Source organism: Neopelma chrysocephalum, unplaced genomic scaffold (genome assembly GCF_003984885.1).
Source record: "Neopelma chrysocephalum unplaced genomic scaffold, ASM398488v2 Primary Assembly neopelma1_252, whole genome shotgun sequence".
Taxonomy (NCBI): Eukaryota; Metazoa; Chordata; class Aves; order Passeriformes; family Pipridae; genus Neopelma; species Neopelma chrysocephalum.
The window spans coordinates 1,023,320-1,039,325 of record NW_020897914.1 but is presented as its reverse complement, the minus strand read 5'-3'; the positions used below and the strand labels follow the sequence as shown (position 1 = coordinate 1,039,325).

The window sequence follows — 16,006 nt, the reverse complement described above, 5'->3', positions numbered from 1 at the left end:
GTGCTCCAGTTTGGTGCCTTTGTAAAACTACATCTCCCAGCAGGCCGTGGGATCACTCCTACCCAAGCGTGAGATCACTTCCCTCATATCCATCTTAACCACCCTGCGCAAAGCGCCTTCTGGGGGCAGAGGGGGCTAGAGATAGAGCAAATAGCAAAATATCTGCAAATATGGCTGGCCATGGAGCAAACACAGGTATGGTGCCATGGGGCTGGAGTGTCTGTGCTCATCAGAGAGGTAAAGCTCTTAGAATTTGGCAGCTTGGGTGTGTGGGGAGCCTCTTCCACGCTGCATGTCTGCTTTCGTGAAGGTCATATTAAAGGCAGGAGAGTTGGCAAAATGAGTCCATGTGAAAAATGGTTAGCATTTTGCTGGGGATCTGGGGGAAATCATAATTCCTTCCAGCTTGGATTTGCCTTTGAATATTTGTGCAGAGCCAGTGTAGAAATTGGGTCGTTTGTAGTACTTTTTACATGCAAATGAGTTGGTGAACTCCGGGGACAAGCAGAAGGACTTGAGCATTAAATGTGTTTTTGTGCCCTGATGCCTGGTCTGTGGGGCCTGAGGTGGTGTTCCCTGTCGAGATGGCAACAGGTTTTCATTCATGTTGCAGAAAACAAATAGCAAAATCCCATTCCTCAGTGGCAGTGAGAAGTGGGGTTGTGCATGAATGGAGGTGCTGTGCCTTCACCTGTCTGAGCAGGACTGGACCAGCAGTGGGGCCCTGTCTGGTTCAGCTTGGAAATTAAATGTGTCTAATGGGTCACAGAGATGTGCTGTCAGAGAAATTGCCTCTGCCAGGACAGGCACTGCTAACCTGGCAGCTGCATGTTAACTTGGAGCTAGATTTTAGAAGAAAAGTGCTTTTATTCTGAGACACCAAGTGCTGCTTGTGAGGGTTTTGTGCCTCGTCTGGGATGGGAACAGCCAGGGTAAAAGGCCGGTCCATAGGGTGGATGTTATAAAGAACAAGGAACCTATAAAGTGAGTTGAGAGCAAGATAAGGAGTAGAAATATGTGTGCAGAGGTTAAGAGTGGAGATGAATCCATGGCAGAAAGTGTCTTGAGAGAGGCTGTGTGAGACTTCACAGCACCTGTGGCCTGAGCACAGGGGTGGGAGGTGAACTGCTTCGGGCTCCACGTGGGAGCAGGCAGACCAGGTCAGGGACTTGGCTGAGGGGAATGGCTTTTTGACCTCCCCCTTGGGGAAAAAGGCAGTTGGCAGGGAGGAAACAAGACTTTTTGCTCTGCTGTTGTGGTTTTTTTCCAGTGGAATGGTCTTGTTTTTTCCATTTTTTTTCCCTGATAGCCTATAGAGTTTGTGCATTAAGCATTTAATTCTGCAGCACGTTGGCAATGACTCACAACAAAACCCCAGCTTGCAGCTAGGAAGCAATGAAACAGCTAACTAAGGAAAACTCCAGAGAAAGTCAAACAGACTGAGGTGAGCTCAGGTAGGCTGTTTGGGTTTGGGTATAATTTAAAGATGTTTTCTCTGTGTTTTGTAATGCAGAACTCTGACACTGACTACAGGCACTGGAGCACTTACCACAGAGGCAATAACACATTGGTGCTTGGCTATGAAATTAATTACTGGGGCTGTAATGTGAAAAATTGTGAATATAACCACATTCCCAGCTTTTAGAGCAGAGATGGGATGATCCATCCAACACCTGGTCTACTGACACCTGACAGGATGCACCTTTCTCAGAGGGAAAAAGAGTTGTAGCACAGGAGCTGGTGGGGCTCGTTGACAGAGCTTTAAACCAGCTTGGAAGGGGGAAGGGGTGAAGGACAAAACCAGGCTCACAATGATGATGTGCCAAAACTTGAGGAAACTAGTGGGATCTCTCAATCTGCTGCTCAAGGTCTTGGCTATAATGTACCACACCTGAAATGTTTCTGCACCAATGCACGCAGCATGGGGAACAAACAGGAGGAGCTGGAACCTTTGGCCCAGTCCCAGAGATTTGACACCAGTGGCATAAGTGGGATGAGCCCTGTGACTGGAGTGCCCTGTTGGATGGTTACAGGCTCTTCAGGAGGGATGGGCAGGGCAGGAGAGGTGGAGGGGTGGCACTGTGTGTAATGGAAGGGCTGGAATGTCTGGAGCTCACAGTTGGCAGTGGCACAGTTGGGAACCCCTGGGGCAAGCAAATGATGTGGATGTCATTGTGGGATTCTGCTCTAGACCTCCCAGCCAGGGTGATGACACCAACGAGTTATTCTGAGGAACTAAGGGACACTTCCAAGTCAACTGCCCTTGTCCTTATGGGGGACTTCAACTTGCCAGAAATTAACTGGGAGCATCACACAGCTGGTACAACCCAGGCCAGAAGATTCCTAAAAAAAGCTGGATGAGAGCTTTATGGAACAGGTCCTGAGGGAGCCGACTTGGAAAGATGCCCTCCTTGATCTGCTGCTTGTCCACAGAGAGGGTCTTGTGAGTGAAGTGTAGATCGAGGGCCATCTTGGTCATGAGGTGATAGAGTTTAAAATCTCTGTTGGCAGGAGGAGAAGTGCCAGCAAAACCTCAGCTCTGGACATGAGGAGCAGATTTCAGGCTGAGCAGGGAATGGGGGAGTAAAGTCCCCTGGGAAAATGTGCTGGAGTCCATCAGTGCTGGTCGCTTTTCAAACCTCACCTCCTAAGGACACAGGAGAAGCGATTCCCAAATGCTGGAAGTCAAGCAGCTGAGACAGAAGGCTGGCTTAGCTGAGCAGGGATCTTCTCTTGGAAATAAGGCACAAAAGGAAGGTGTGTGCCCAGTGGAAGCAAGGTCAAGTGACATGGGAAGAATTCAGAGATGCCGTTTGCCACTGTAGGGAGAAAATTGATGCGGCCGAAGCTCAACTGGAGTTGAAGCTGGACAGAAATGTGAGGGACAATAAAAAGAGTTTTTTTGAAATACATTAATGGGAAAAGGCAGTGTTCAAATAACATCAACCCATTCCAGGATGAGGATGGTCACCTCACAAACAGGGACAGAGACAAGGCAGAGGGGTTTAACGCTTCTTTGCCTCTGTCTCCAACACGGCTGACGGACCAAGGGGGTCTCAGTGCCCTGAGCTGGAGGACCATGACTGTGAGAACAATCAACTCCCAGTCCACCCTGAACTTGTGTAGGATCGGCTGCAGCTGGATCCCTACAAATCTGTAGGGCCTGATGGGATTCAACCCAGAATCCTCAAGGAGCTGCTGATGTCATCACAAAACCTCTTGATTTTTGAGCAGTGTGGGAAATCCAGGGAGCTCCCAGCTGACTGGAAGCTGGAAATGTTGTCCCGATTTTCAGGAAGGGCAAGAAGGAGAACCTTGGAAACTATAGGCCTGTCAGTCTCACTTCAATGCCTGGTGAAATCACGGAAAAGATTATTCTGGGAAGTATTGAAAAATAACGTAGTCATTGGTCACAGCCAACGTGGTGTCACTGAACCTGATTTTCTTCTATGACAAGGCAACCTACCTGGTTGATCTGGGAAAGCCAGTTCATGTAATCTTTTTGGATTTCAGCAAAGCTTTTGATACTGTCTCTCTCAGGATCATTCTGGACAAAATGTCCAACCCACAGCTGGATAACCGTGTTACTCAATGGGTGAGCAACTGGCTCATGGTTTGGGCACAAAGGGTGACAGTGAATGGGGTGACATCAGGCTGGCACCTGTCACTAGTGGGGTTCTCTCAGCCCAGTTCTTTCCAACATCTTCATTAACCCCTTGGATGCAGGACTCGAAGGGATACTAAGTAAGTTTTCCAAGGACACTAAATTGAGAGCAGCTGTTGACTCCCTGGAAGGCAGGGAGGTGCTGCAGAGAGACCTCAACAAATAAGAGAGATGGTCCATCACCAACTGTCTGAAGCTTAACAAGGGCAGGCACTGGATTCTGAACCTGGGATGGGGCTACCCCAGATGTACGGACAGACTGGGAATGAGAGGCTGGAGAGGGCCCTGGGGGTCCTGGTGGGTGACCAGTTGGCCACGGGTCAGCAGTGCCCTGGCAGCCAAGAGGGCCAACCATGTCCTGGGGGGGCATCAGGCCCAGCATCGCCAGCGCTGGGCCAGGGAGGGGATTGTCCTGCTCTGCTCTGCCCTGGGGCAGCCTCACCTTGAGTTCTGGGGGCAGTTTTGGGCACCACAATATAAAAACAGACATTAAGCTATTAGAGAGCACCCAAAGGAGGGCTCTGAGGATGGTGAAGGGTCTGGAGGGAAAGCCTTGTGTGGAAAAGCTGAGGTCACTCAGTTCAGCTTGAAGAGGAGGAGACTGAGGGGAGACCTCATTGGGGTCTTCAGCATCCTCCTGAGGGGCAGTGGAGGGCAGCACCGATCTCTGCTCTGTGACCAGTGACAGGAGCCAAGGAAACAGCCTGGAGCTGAGTCAGGGGAGGTTTAGGTTGGATATTAGGAAAAGGTTCTTCCCCCAGAGGGTTGTCAGGCACTGGAACAGGCTCCCCAGGGAAGTGGTCACAGCACCAAAGGTGTCTGAGTTCAAGAAGCATTTGGACAATGCTCTCAGGCACGTGGTGGGATTCTTAGGGTGTCCTGTGCAGGGCCAGGAGTTGGACTCAAAGATCCTGATGGATCCCTTCCAGCTCAGCATATTCTGTGATGGAGCCAGAGCATGTTGGTGCTAGGAATGCTTTACTCGTTTGCTGGGGAGAGCATCAACAAAGTGCGCGAAGGGTTGCAGCTCTCAGGGAAGAGCAGCAGAGTACAAAGCCACCTTCTGTACTTAAATATGGACAGAGTATGCTGAACAAGGCTGCTCCTTAGTTACCAGAACCTTGATGATGATGAGTTAAACCTAGAGAGCAACCCAGCTGAAGGAAGAACTGAAGGAGGCTGCCAAGCTGTTGCTGCAGACCCTGTACTTTGAAGACTGTGTGAGTTATTTTGAGTTTTGTTTGAGGTTTTGTTTTGGGATTTTTTGGTGGGTTTTTTTTGTTGTTGTTCGTCTGAGGTTTTTTTCTCAAGTTTCCTGCAGCAAGTATTCCCCAGCTCAGGGGAGTAGGTTACCTGCCTTGTTAACAGCCAGCTGGCTGCTCACTGTGGCTTTGCTGATAAAGCTGCGTCGGAATTTGTGCCAGCATAGCTTTCTGTGCCAGGGATCCCACTTGAGAGTCACGCCGGCTGTGCAGCCGTGGCCTGAGGGGGCTGTCCAGCCACTGTGTCTGGTTTGTCTCACGGCAGGGAGAGCGCCGTGTCTGCTGTTGCAAAGCCTGGACAGCTGGTTACAGTCTGACTGTGTTACAGTGTGGGGTGGGATTTGACTTCTAAACCCTCCGTGAATGGGAAAAATGTGGAAACAGTCCATCTGCGAGTTTGGAGGGATGGAGGGGGGTCAGGTGGTGAAAAGGAGATGACCTGTGTGCTCAGGGCCTGGCCATGGCAGTTTTTGCCTGATTGGCTTCCTGAAGGAAAGAGATCAAACTGGTCAAGTTGCTTATGGGCCTGTGGTTTTGTCTCCCAAGCTGTTGCAACTTGTGAGCATCGTGGCTGATTTCAGTTGGATTTCATAGAATCACAGAATGGTTTGAGTGGAAAGGGACCTTGCTGCTCATCTCGTTCCAACCCCTGGCTGTGGGCAGGGACACCTTCCACTAGACCAGGTTGTGGAGGAGCAGGGGTCTTGGAGATGCTGGGTTCAAGGAAGTGTGTAATCTGGTAGGGGAAGGTGACTCTAGGAGTGCCCTTGTTAAGAAAGAGGCTGCAGTGGGAGCTTCCCTGTTATTGGGTGAAAGAACTGTGCATGTGGATGCAAGAGAACCAGCATTGAGAGGACCCCATCTGAGTGTGAAGCTTTAAGCATGCACAAGGGTGACCAGGGTGCAGATTCTCAGACGTGGTTGGTGTTCTTGATATCACCACATGCTTACTTTTTAAGCCACATCAGCAGGTTGTTTGTAGAAGTGATGTGCCAGGATTTAGATCCTTGGGACATGCAGGCTCCTTTGTCAGTGTCAGAGAAGATTCTCTTGACAGTGACTGCATCTTTAAACCTGTTGTTTGAAACAAAGCAGCTCAGCAAAGGACTTTTTGTTGCTACAGTAGTCTTGCATTTACCTGCTCCAACATGACATAAAAAGCAAATTTCAAATGACTACTTTTTTTTTTTTAATGGACTCAATCAGACTCTCTCCTGTCTGGCTCCCCTCTTGCTTTTCCACTCTCCCAGCCCAGCCCTCTGACAGAAGGCTGCCAGGGAGGCAAATGGACTTAGTCCACCAGTCAGAGAGCAGCACTGAAGGTAAGAAGAGCACTGCATGGAGTGAGATCAGGATGTCTTTATTCCTCTACACTTCACTGAGTCTCTGTTCCTTATTCCCACCAGCACTTCTGCTGCTCTTGGCATTTTTCAGTGACATGGGAACTAAAAAACTCACATTGGCTTTGCTGCCATCCAGGTAGTTTGGAAAAGTTATAATGGTTGCTTGGCCATATTGTTTGCCCATGTGCCATAGACTTAGGATGTACAGTTACATCTCCACTTTTCAGCTGGCTGGAATTCCAGCTCTTTGGAAGTGAGACCAGCTTGCCCAGTCAGGCACCTCCGGACAGGTTGGATGCTGCACAGCAAGGCAGCGAGATCAAGCTGGGGGTGCTGGAAACAATCAGTTGGCTTCTCTTGGTTTATATTGGAGTATAAAGAGTGGCAATGGCTAAAGCCATTCCTTTCCTGTGTCGTTTTGTTGCTTTTTCCTGAAATGCTGCAAGCAGAAGAAAAGAAGTGCCCTATTAAAGCACTGTAGTGACAGAAAGCATCCTGCTCCTGGGATGCTGACCCAGGAGAGGGCAGCAGCAGCCCAGGCTGCAGGCTCTTCCAGGCTTTCCAAAGCTTTGCTCTTTGCTTCCACAGTGGGAGTGGGGCCTGCAAAAAACCTGGAAAGAAATGCAGTGTCTGCAGTAGGGAGTGAAAGGCGGATACCAGTTGGAGGGGGGAGTGGAAGGTTCCTTACCCACAGAACTGTGTGTTCTCCACTTGGAAACGCAGAAATGGGTACGGTGAAATACTGTCTGGTGCACTGATGCTGCTGTATGGATTGTGGGAACCCCTTCCCAGCCCCTGGATAAGTTGGTGGGGAATGCACAGGCTGGAAGGGTGCTCTGCAGAGCCTGGCTCTGATGCTGTAGACTTTTATTACCTATTTCCTGGTGAGCTCTCATGTTTTCTCATGTCGCTTCACTTTGCAAAATACTTCAGGATAAAGCAGAGTTATCAACAGCACCTTGCTGACAGGCAGGCTGGCTTTCCAAACCTGCCTGTCTGTGGGAGAATGAGTACCAAAAGTGATCTCTTTTACCCAGGAAAGCTTCTCTTCCTCCTCCTTTGGCATTCCAGGTACGGACTGTCCGTTCTTCCTCCTTACTCAGTGTTTTTAGCCTGACATTTGGTACAGAGCACAGTGAAACTCAGACTGATCAAGCAAATTTTGACCACAACATCACCTTTTTAGGCCCGATTTCTCCCTGCAGCCTTTCAGACCAGCCAGACAGGCAGCTTGTTCTTGTATTTGGTGATCTCACTAGGTGTGGAAAACTGGAACTCCCACCTTGCCAGTACAAAACATTTATCCTGTGAGGGGGAGGAGGACGTGCTTTAAGCGTACTTCAGTCATATTTGTCTGCATAACAGACTACTACTAGAGTAGTGGGCACACATTTGTATGGGAGTCAGGCTTTCCCAGGATCCCATGGGTGCCATCTCACTTTCCCTACTTACACCTTAGTAATGGTTCTGCTCTGCTTTTCACATGGCTTTGTCTGTCTCTGTTTCTCTGATTAATTTTTTTCAGGTCATCACCTCTGAAAGCAAAGTGCTAAACTGTTGTTTATCAAAGCTCTCCTAAAGAAGCTTTAGCTGTGAAACAGACTTTGGTTGCTCCTTAATAAATGCAGTGACAAAGGGAAGTGTCTTTCTCTTCCATTTACTCTTTAACTTACAGGCACCCAAGTCTTTTTAAAATGTTTCACTTAGTCCAGAACCTAAGCAGAACAACTTCCGAATGATCCCTGCCTGTCTCTTTGTATAAAGTTCAGGTCACTGTTAACCTCTTATAAAAACTATAGCCAAAATTTGATCTTAAAAATGAACACAGCCTGATTTTCCTCTGAAGTGAGGACTCATTTCCTTGGTCTCTGAAACAAACAGGGAAGGTACGTACTCAGTGCCTGAGAAAGATCAGCCCAGAGCATTAGAGAATTTGTTACAATTTAGTGATTTTTCTTTACACTGAGATTTCAGTCATCTTCTTTCTTGCATGTAGATGGGAGGGGGCTTTCCTTTCGGATCAGACTACGGAGAGGAGTCAGAAATGGACCAGCTGGAAGAGTGCTCTTGTTCTATGTAAGGCTAGGAGCAGGTTTGGAAACAGACCCAATTTCCATGACTGTTCATTGTTCCCCATCTCCCCTTGCACCTTGGCGCTGCTCTGGAGAGAAGTGTTGTTGCAGCATTTCTGAGGTGTTTTGTGTTCACCTCCAGCCAGCTGTAGAGCACAGATCCCTGAGTTTTCTTTCTTCTTTCTTCTTCCTCCACAGAGACTCCTCAGCTGAACCCTGTGATGGAACCCCTGTCCTGGATGCTGGGCACCTGGCTCTCAGACCCGCCAGGAGACGGCACCTTCCCTACAATGAAGCCCTTCCAGTACCTGGAAGAAGTGCACATCTCTCACGTGGGGCAGCCCATGCTCAACTTCTCGTAAGTCAAGGGTCTGTCTGTGTTGGCAGCAGCTATTGGAGTGCAGCAGGCATGGCTCCAGTGTGATTTGATATGTTTGTGTTTCTTTTCCAATGGCAAAGTACACAGATTTTCACCTACCAAATGAGATGATGTCGTGGTATGTGACTACATGGTCTGACTTTTATTTTCCTTGAAAACCTGACATTCTTTGTGAGACTCCCACTTACAGATACAACAAATGAAGGAGCTGTGGCATGGCTGCCAAGTCTGTCCATTTTAAATTGTGGTCCTCAGCCTTCACCAGTGTGAAAATCTGAGAAGAATTAGTCTTTATCAAACCATATGGGATGGGAGGCAGGTAGTTTAACTGCTTTGGCTGCAAGTGATTGTTCGAAGAGAAATCAAAAGAAATCTGGAGACAGAGAAGTGACATGTTAGCTGCTGCTCAGTGCTGCTCTGGTGCTCATTTGGGAGGGGTGAGTTGGAAAGTGTGTTGCTTTGAAAACCAAGAAAAGAATAATTACAAGATGTAAGTGCTGTGTGAGAGATGCCCTGTGTTCCTCGAATGTGACGGAGCTGCCAGCTCAGCCTGTGACAGTTTTAGTCTGGTTTCCAAAAGAAACAAAGCTCTGACAGTCATGCTCTGGCTGCACCTCCCTCTCCAGCTTGTGAACAGTTACTGATTTGAGTCACCTGGGTTTTTTTGTCCTTTTCTTTGTGCCAAGAAGATACACAGCCTAGATCTGTTGAGCTCTGGGATGCATCAGGAAAACAGGCAGCAGGCTTGGAGGACAGAGCTCCTGGCTCCTGGAGCAGTGCTGCATGACTGATACTTATACAAGTACCCCTTGAATACTCCAAGCACTGAAAAAAGCCTGATTGAAGTTTGTTTCTCCCACCATGAGGGCTCCATAGGGTACCTGGTTTCACTGGCTGCAGAGCACAGAGGGTGGGATGCTCGGACAGCCCTTAGCAGGGATGTAGCCCTGCACCACAGCCATTCCTGGCTCTTCCTGTAGCCACATGGTTAAAAGGAGACATCTTTTATTGAGAGGCAAAGCCAAATGGGAGGAGTAATTTGTGTATTTGTACCCAGAGGACAGCCAGAAGCAGCTGCAAGGCAGCCAGACTCTTCCTAATTTTTCCTTTAGCTGTGCTCCCTCTTCCTTGTCTCCACTTCTTTGAAGCCAGTGGGTTTCTGTGGGGTGTAGGGGTGCCATGTGCTGCACCTTGTGCTGCTGGTCTGTTAGGAATCTTGATTCTGTGTGATCCATTGTATTTTACTTCATATAGGGAACACTTGCTTTGGACTTTTCAGCCCTCAGTGCTGCTTTAATAAATAATCCCCCCAACTAATATAATAGATAAACACACGTGATACATATAATCACCCACATTATAGGTGACCAAACCTACAGGTTTTAAGGCCTCCTGAAGAATAAGTAAGAATCTGAGCTGAATTTATCTTTTTGAAGGGGGTGATGGGAGAAATATGTCTGTTCTGTTGCTGCCTGCAGCAAGGAATATACAGAAAAGACAACTTGCCAGGTGTAAAAGCTAAAGATGATACCGTGATTCCAGGTATTTATTTGAGAAAAGGAAGTATTTGAGACAGAGTGTGGCTTCAGCATATGTGAAATGTCTGAGTTCCTGAGGGGTTTCTGAGCTAGCTCTTAGAAAGACCCAGGAGCTGTGGAAAATCTAGAGCTTGAACTGTAATAACTAACTCCAGCTCTAAGAAGTAGCTGTGCCTGTAAAGTAACCATATTTTTCCAGGTTTACATCTCCCAGCTGTGAAGTGTTGTCAGTTGTTTACCCTTCAAAGAATACTGCAGGCACTCACATGGTTAAATAAGAGGAAGCCAGGCCAAACAGTGTCTTTTTGGTGTAAAACACATCAGCTTTTGTGCTCTGATTTCCCGTCAGGTTCAACGCCTTCCATCCGGACACCAGGAAGCCCATGCACCGGGAATGTGGGTTCATCCGCCTCAAGCCTGACACTAATAAGGTGGCCTTCATCAGTGCCCAGAACACAGGTACACACCTGATACCCATGCTGGGGAGGAGAAGAGGTCCTTACCTTGCTGTGCCATTTCATCACTTTTTCAGGAAGTTGTCACACCTCTCACAGTTTTATTTAATTAACTTTCCCCATGGGCATCGCTGCTCTTGGACGCTGGACCCGCAGGTCTAAACCAGGAAGTCTCTCACGGTGTGGATGTAGCACCTTGGTACTCGTTACACGCCTGGCAGGGACTGAACGAGAGAGAACCACAGCTCAAGTATTATAAGTGAAAGTGTTAAACCCCAGTTGGTGCTTAAATTTGCATCTAAAATGGCAGATGCTGAAGGGAAAAGTGCCAGTTGCCGTGTGGTACTCATCCCACATGCTGTGAGTAAGGCTGGCTGGATTTTTCTGAGCAGCATTCCATGTCTGACAGTGTGGGGATTTGCAGTTGTCAATAATGCTTGGGCAAATAAAACCATTCTACAGGGAGAGTGATGGTATGTTAGGTAGCCTAATAGATCATGGAATGGTTTGGGTTGGAAGGGACATTAAAGTTCATCCAGTTCCAGCCCCTGCCATGGGCAGGAACACCTTCCACTATCCCACATTGCTCCAAGCCCCTTCCAACCTGGCCTTGGACACTTCCAGGGATGGGGCAGCCACAGCTTCTCTGGGCAGCCTGAACCAGGGCCTCACCACCCTCACAAGGAAGAATTTCTTCCCAATAGCCCATCTAAATCTCTCCTCTTTCAGATTAAAACTGTTCTCCTTCTCCTATCCCCATCTGCCTGTGTAAAAAGTCACAGAATCACAGAAATCCTTTTTTATAAGCCCCTTTTAAGTGCTGAAAGGCCGCAGTAATAATTGTGACATAGTTAAATAACCTTTGTAACCTAATAATATGTATGCCCTTGCTTCAACCTAGGTCTGGTGGAGGTGGAGGAAGGGGAGGTGAATGGACAAGAGCTCTCTATAGCTTCTCACTCCATAGCCAGGATCTCCTTTGCCAAGAAGCCCCATGTAGAGCAGGTGAGTGCACACACAGTGAGCAATTCCCGTAGCATTGCTCACCCCAGGAGGAGTCTAGTTGACAGGATAGGTTAATTAGCATGCTTTAATTACAGAATGCCATCAGGAGTTCTTGGAAATACTGCATGGCATCCTGGCTTATCCTTTCTGTAACAGCCTTCAGAAGGTATTTTGTACATTATGAGACCCAGAGGGATCATTAAGATAAGAACTGACAGGCTGGATCAGACCAGCCAACCCAGAATCCTGTCTCCAGCAGTTGGCCAGTAACAGGTCCTTAGGGAAGAGAATAGGAAAGTCTTGTCTAAATACCCTTCTGTGGCAGTGGGGTTAGTTCTTAATGCTGTTTTTCTGGACTGATTGCAGAATGAGGGTGCACATGTAAGGTACAGTCAGTATTGGGCCTCATCGGGATATTTTGGGAACACCTAAGGTCTTGCAGATCTTGCTAACTTGCTTTTCAGGACATTCACACCTTGCTCTGGGCTCTTTTCCCATCCGTGGCTGCAGGGCAGGGCTTACATTTGCTGTCAGCTCCAGCCTTGGTTGGTTGCTTTTAGGGGCTTTTTTTGGGTTTTGACTTGTTTTGAGTGTGTAGCAGGGGGTTGTTGACACAGCTGGAAGGAGCACAGCCAGCTGTGAGTACAGTGGCACTGCTGGGGGCAGTGTGGCATCCTGAGGTCTCAGTGTCACATCTGAAGTTGTCGTGGCTGACCAGCAGCTGAGAGAGACAGCGAGGCTGAACAAGCTCTCACAACCTGCTTTTTGTGTGCTGTAAAACATACCCATAGACAACAGAGAGCACAAGTTTGTGCAGATGTAGACAAAGATTTGATGTGCCTACACAGTGTCCTAACTTTGGAAAGTCCTAACTCCCCTACCTTTGGATGCATATTTTCAGTTGCTGGGTTTCCCCTTTCCCAGGAACAGCTGTGTTGCCTCCTTTCTGTAGCAAAACTAAAGCCATTACTCTGGATATCAGCAAGGGAGCAGAGCTCTTAATTGCAGACACTTAAATAAAAGGGACTGTCCTCTCTGAGTCACTGCCTGAAATGTGAGCTGATGGTCTGGCAAGGAGGAGAGGGGGAAGCACAGAAAGCCAGCAGATGTCTTCCTAGTTGAGGGCTCCAAGACTGGCTTTGGCTGGAAGAGGGAACCTCTGGAGCTGGAGGTCCATGCTCATCTGGCACCTGAGGGCAGCTCAGGCCTAGGGACTGGTCCCAGTGAGTATCTGAGAGGCCCTTGCTGGTGAATGAGAATGTGGAATGAGAGGGTAACTGACTCCCAACACCTTTTCTCCTTCACCAAGAATAGCATAAATTGCCCATGGAAGCAAAGATGCCACAAGTGTTGTGAGAAGGGCACGTGTGCTGATGCTTTAGTTGCTCACTTTGAGAAAACTTCACTGTATTATATTCCTGTTGAAAAGTGATTTGGCTTGGCTGTGGCTCGGCTTTGCTGTCATGGAGGCAGGAAGACCCTTTCCCTGGGCCAGGCTGTGTCATGAGTGGTGTAGGTTGCTTGAAGAGTCACCATCAAAGGGCTTATCAAAGCAGGTTTAATATAAATTTCTGAAAGCACAACTTAACAAAATTTGATGTGGCAAGGTTCCCTCTATTACTTGCTCATGGGTAAAACATCCAAAGGAAAAGTGGATTTGAATCAATTTGGAATGATTTACACAGAGACTGAAGACACAAAGGGTAAGGGAGACCCTCCCATTGAGTCACGAGGTTCTGAGAGGATCCCCTTGCATTCCAAGCTCCTGGTGGAGCCTGGGTGTGCAGAGTCCAGACCCAGGTCCAGACCCAGACTCGGTCAGTGGTTTATGTTTAAAGGGAGAAATACAAGGAGTAAGGGAGACCCTCAGGTGAGTCACTCGATTTGTGACGAGTGCGTGGAGAACCAGCAGATTTTCAAGCACCTGTAGAGCTCAGGACAGTCCTGGCCTTATGTGGGCACTGAGGGCACTGGCTGAGGCACCTGCAGAGCTGCCCTGTCACCTGTGAAAGGTGATGGAGATCAGCAGAGTCCCCCCAAGGCACGTGGGTCACCCATGTTAAAGATGAGTGATTTTTGTATCCTTTTAAGTGCTTTTTCCTGCTTAGGGAATTTGAAGAACACTGGTGCATTGCAAAGAGAGCCTCATCAGAGCAGCAAATAGGAATCCAAATGTCATGTGTGTGTGACTGTGTTCCTGCTGTTGTTGCCCCTGTGGATGTTGGAACGATGGTGTGTCCTCCGCACCCCTGTATAGCTCTGATTCCAGAAGGAGGAGATGTTGGATATGGGAGCTAAGGGCCCACCGTGGGCATAGGAGTGGGTCTGTGAACAGAGAGTATGGAGCAGAAAGACTGGCAATAGCTTATGGATGTGCCCTTGAGTGACTTCAAGGCAATGAATGAGTTTGGAAAAACCTCTGGATGTTAGGAATTTCTAAATGGGGCTGGCTGAAGTGACTGTGAAAGAGTCGTGCTTGCAGCTGCCGTGCCCTGGTGTCACCCACACGGTGCTGTGGCTGTTCTCCTACTGGGCCAGGTGGCTGGAGTGACACCCTCATCCTTCTGAAGCAGCACCTGAGGTTCAAAAGGGGGGTCCCACTTCTCTCCTTTATTTTGACGACAGCTCAGAGCAGCCCTATAACCTGTGCTGAACACTGGACGCTTCAGGCATCTGCTGGCACAGATCCCAAGTGGTCCAGCTCCACAGGGCAACCTCAAATTGCCTCTCTCAAGGGTTGGTGCAGCACAAGCGGGCTCACAGCCTGCCTGGGTGCAGAGATGAGGATGATGTCACCTATGGAACCCTCCTGACAGGTGGCAGTGCTATTCCCTCGTGCCCAGGGCTGAACACCAACCTGGCTGCAGGTGCAGGCCGAGGCTCGGCAGGCTCCAATCTCCTCATGTAGTGATGTCCTGCCTTACCCTGGCACAGTGTGGGGACCTGCAGAGAGCCCAAGGGGTTTGGAAGGCTGCCTTGCCTCATCCATCTCCCTGAGCTGCCAGCAGGGAGCCACTCTTCTGGTGGAGGGATGTGGTGGACAGATGCCTGTCTGTACTGAGGTGATGTCAGCTGTAGTGCCAGGACCTTGCCTTGCTCTGTGGATAATGGGCTTGGAGCTGGTATTTTTGAGAAGGCTGCTTTCTTTAGGAGAGAAAACTCCTTGTTTACTCGCCTGCTGTAGTGAGGATATCCTTCCTTGGTGGTGCGTTGACAGCAGGCACGAGGATGGCAAAGGGAAGGTAGAAAGCACAGGTAAGGGATTTACCCATGGATGCTGTTTGCTTGATTTCCTTATTTCTTTTCTTACCCCTCCATTTAGATTACCAGAAAATTCAGGCTCAATTCTGATGGGAAACTCGAACAAACTGTCTCAATGGCAACCACTACGCAGCCCATGACTCAGCACCTCCACATTACCTACAAGAAGGTGACACCCTGATGCTGGGAGTGCTGGGTCTCCTTGGGCAAGGAGCAGCAGCAGCTCGGGAGCACAGTAGGGCAGACCCTGGAGCCTGCTGCCTGCACTCATTCCCTGGGCCCTGGAGCTGCCCGTCCTGTTGAGAATGTTATTCAGATCTTTCTGTAATGGTATATAAAAAAAAATAAATAAAAAGCTTTTATTTTTATGGCTGTGTCTTTGGTGTGATTGCAGGGTGGTGTGTGCCTCCTGCTGCTTGGCAGTGCTTACAGAGGGCTTTGTGCTGCTTGTTCATTAGTAGGTGTTGCATTAGAGATCCAAATTCCCGGACAACCTGGCTAATGCTGGGGAAGCAGAAAGTTCAGGAATGGATTTGCACTGCAGGGACAGGCTCTGAGAACTTAAGAGCCTGTCCAATGAAACTTGACTTAATTATTGGGAGGGAGCACCTTCTTGCTGTGGGACAGAGGAAACTGTCTCAGGCCCTGATCCAAGTGGTGCAGTCCAGCAGTTGGAAGGGAGTTGGTGCAGTGCTGGAGGCCAGGGCCAAACCTTACTGAGCTTCAGTGCATAATATCACAAGACCTTAGTGGATAACTGTGAGCCAGCAGAGAGAAGAGAAACAGCCAACAGTAGGGATCAACCTCAGCAACTCTTCCTAACTCTCAAATTCCAAGGCAGCCTTAGACTTTAATGAAATCTCTCATCGAGTCCCTCAGCAGTGCGGGAGGCAAAGGACTCGCACCACTACTGGTCTACAGTAGAGATTGTTCAAAAGGGGATTGGACCAGGTGACCTTCAGAGCTCCATGCCAACGCCAGCTAATTTAGGAGTGTGACACTGGCACAAGGCCACCAGCAGCAGGGA

At 48.7% G+C, this 16,006-nt stretch overlaps 1 protein-coding gene across 2 annotated transcripts in view; it reads left to right on the top strand.

The window, feature by feature from the left end:
- The window catches only part of THAP4 (THAP domain containing 4), a 20,439-nt gene extending 5,092 nt beyond the window's left edge, over positions 1-15,347 (top strand). Inside the window, exons 1-5 of one of the 2 annotated variants that reach the window (XM_027703952.1) lie at positions 77-195; positions 8,540-8,699; positions 10,608-10,717; positions 11,615-11,718; positions 15,041-15,347. In XM_027703952.1, coding sequence (XP_027559753.1) covers positions 171-195; positions 8,540-8,699; positions 10,608-10,717; positions 11,615-11,718; positions 15,041-15,160 — 519 coding nt within the window. In that variant the 5' untranslated portion in view covers positions 77-170 and the 3' untranslated portion in view covers positions 15,161-15,347. Of the gene's footprint in view, positions 1-76; positions 196-8,539; positions 8,700-10,607; positions 10,718-11,614; positions 11,719-15,040 lie in introns of those variants that run through there. The other variant, XM_027703951.1, reaches the window with a different exon arrangement.
- Positions 15,348-16,006: the final 659 nt, after the last annotated feature.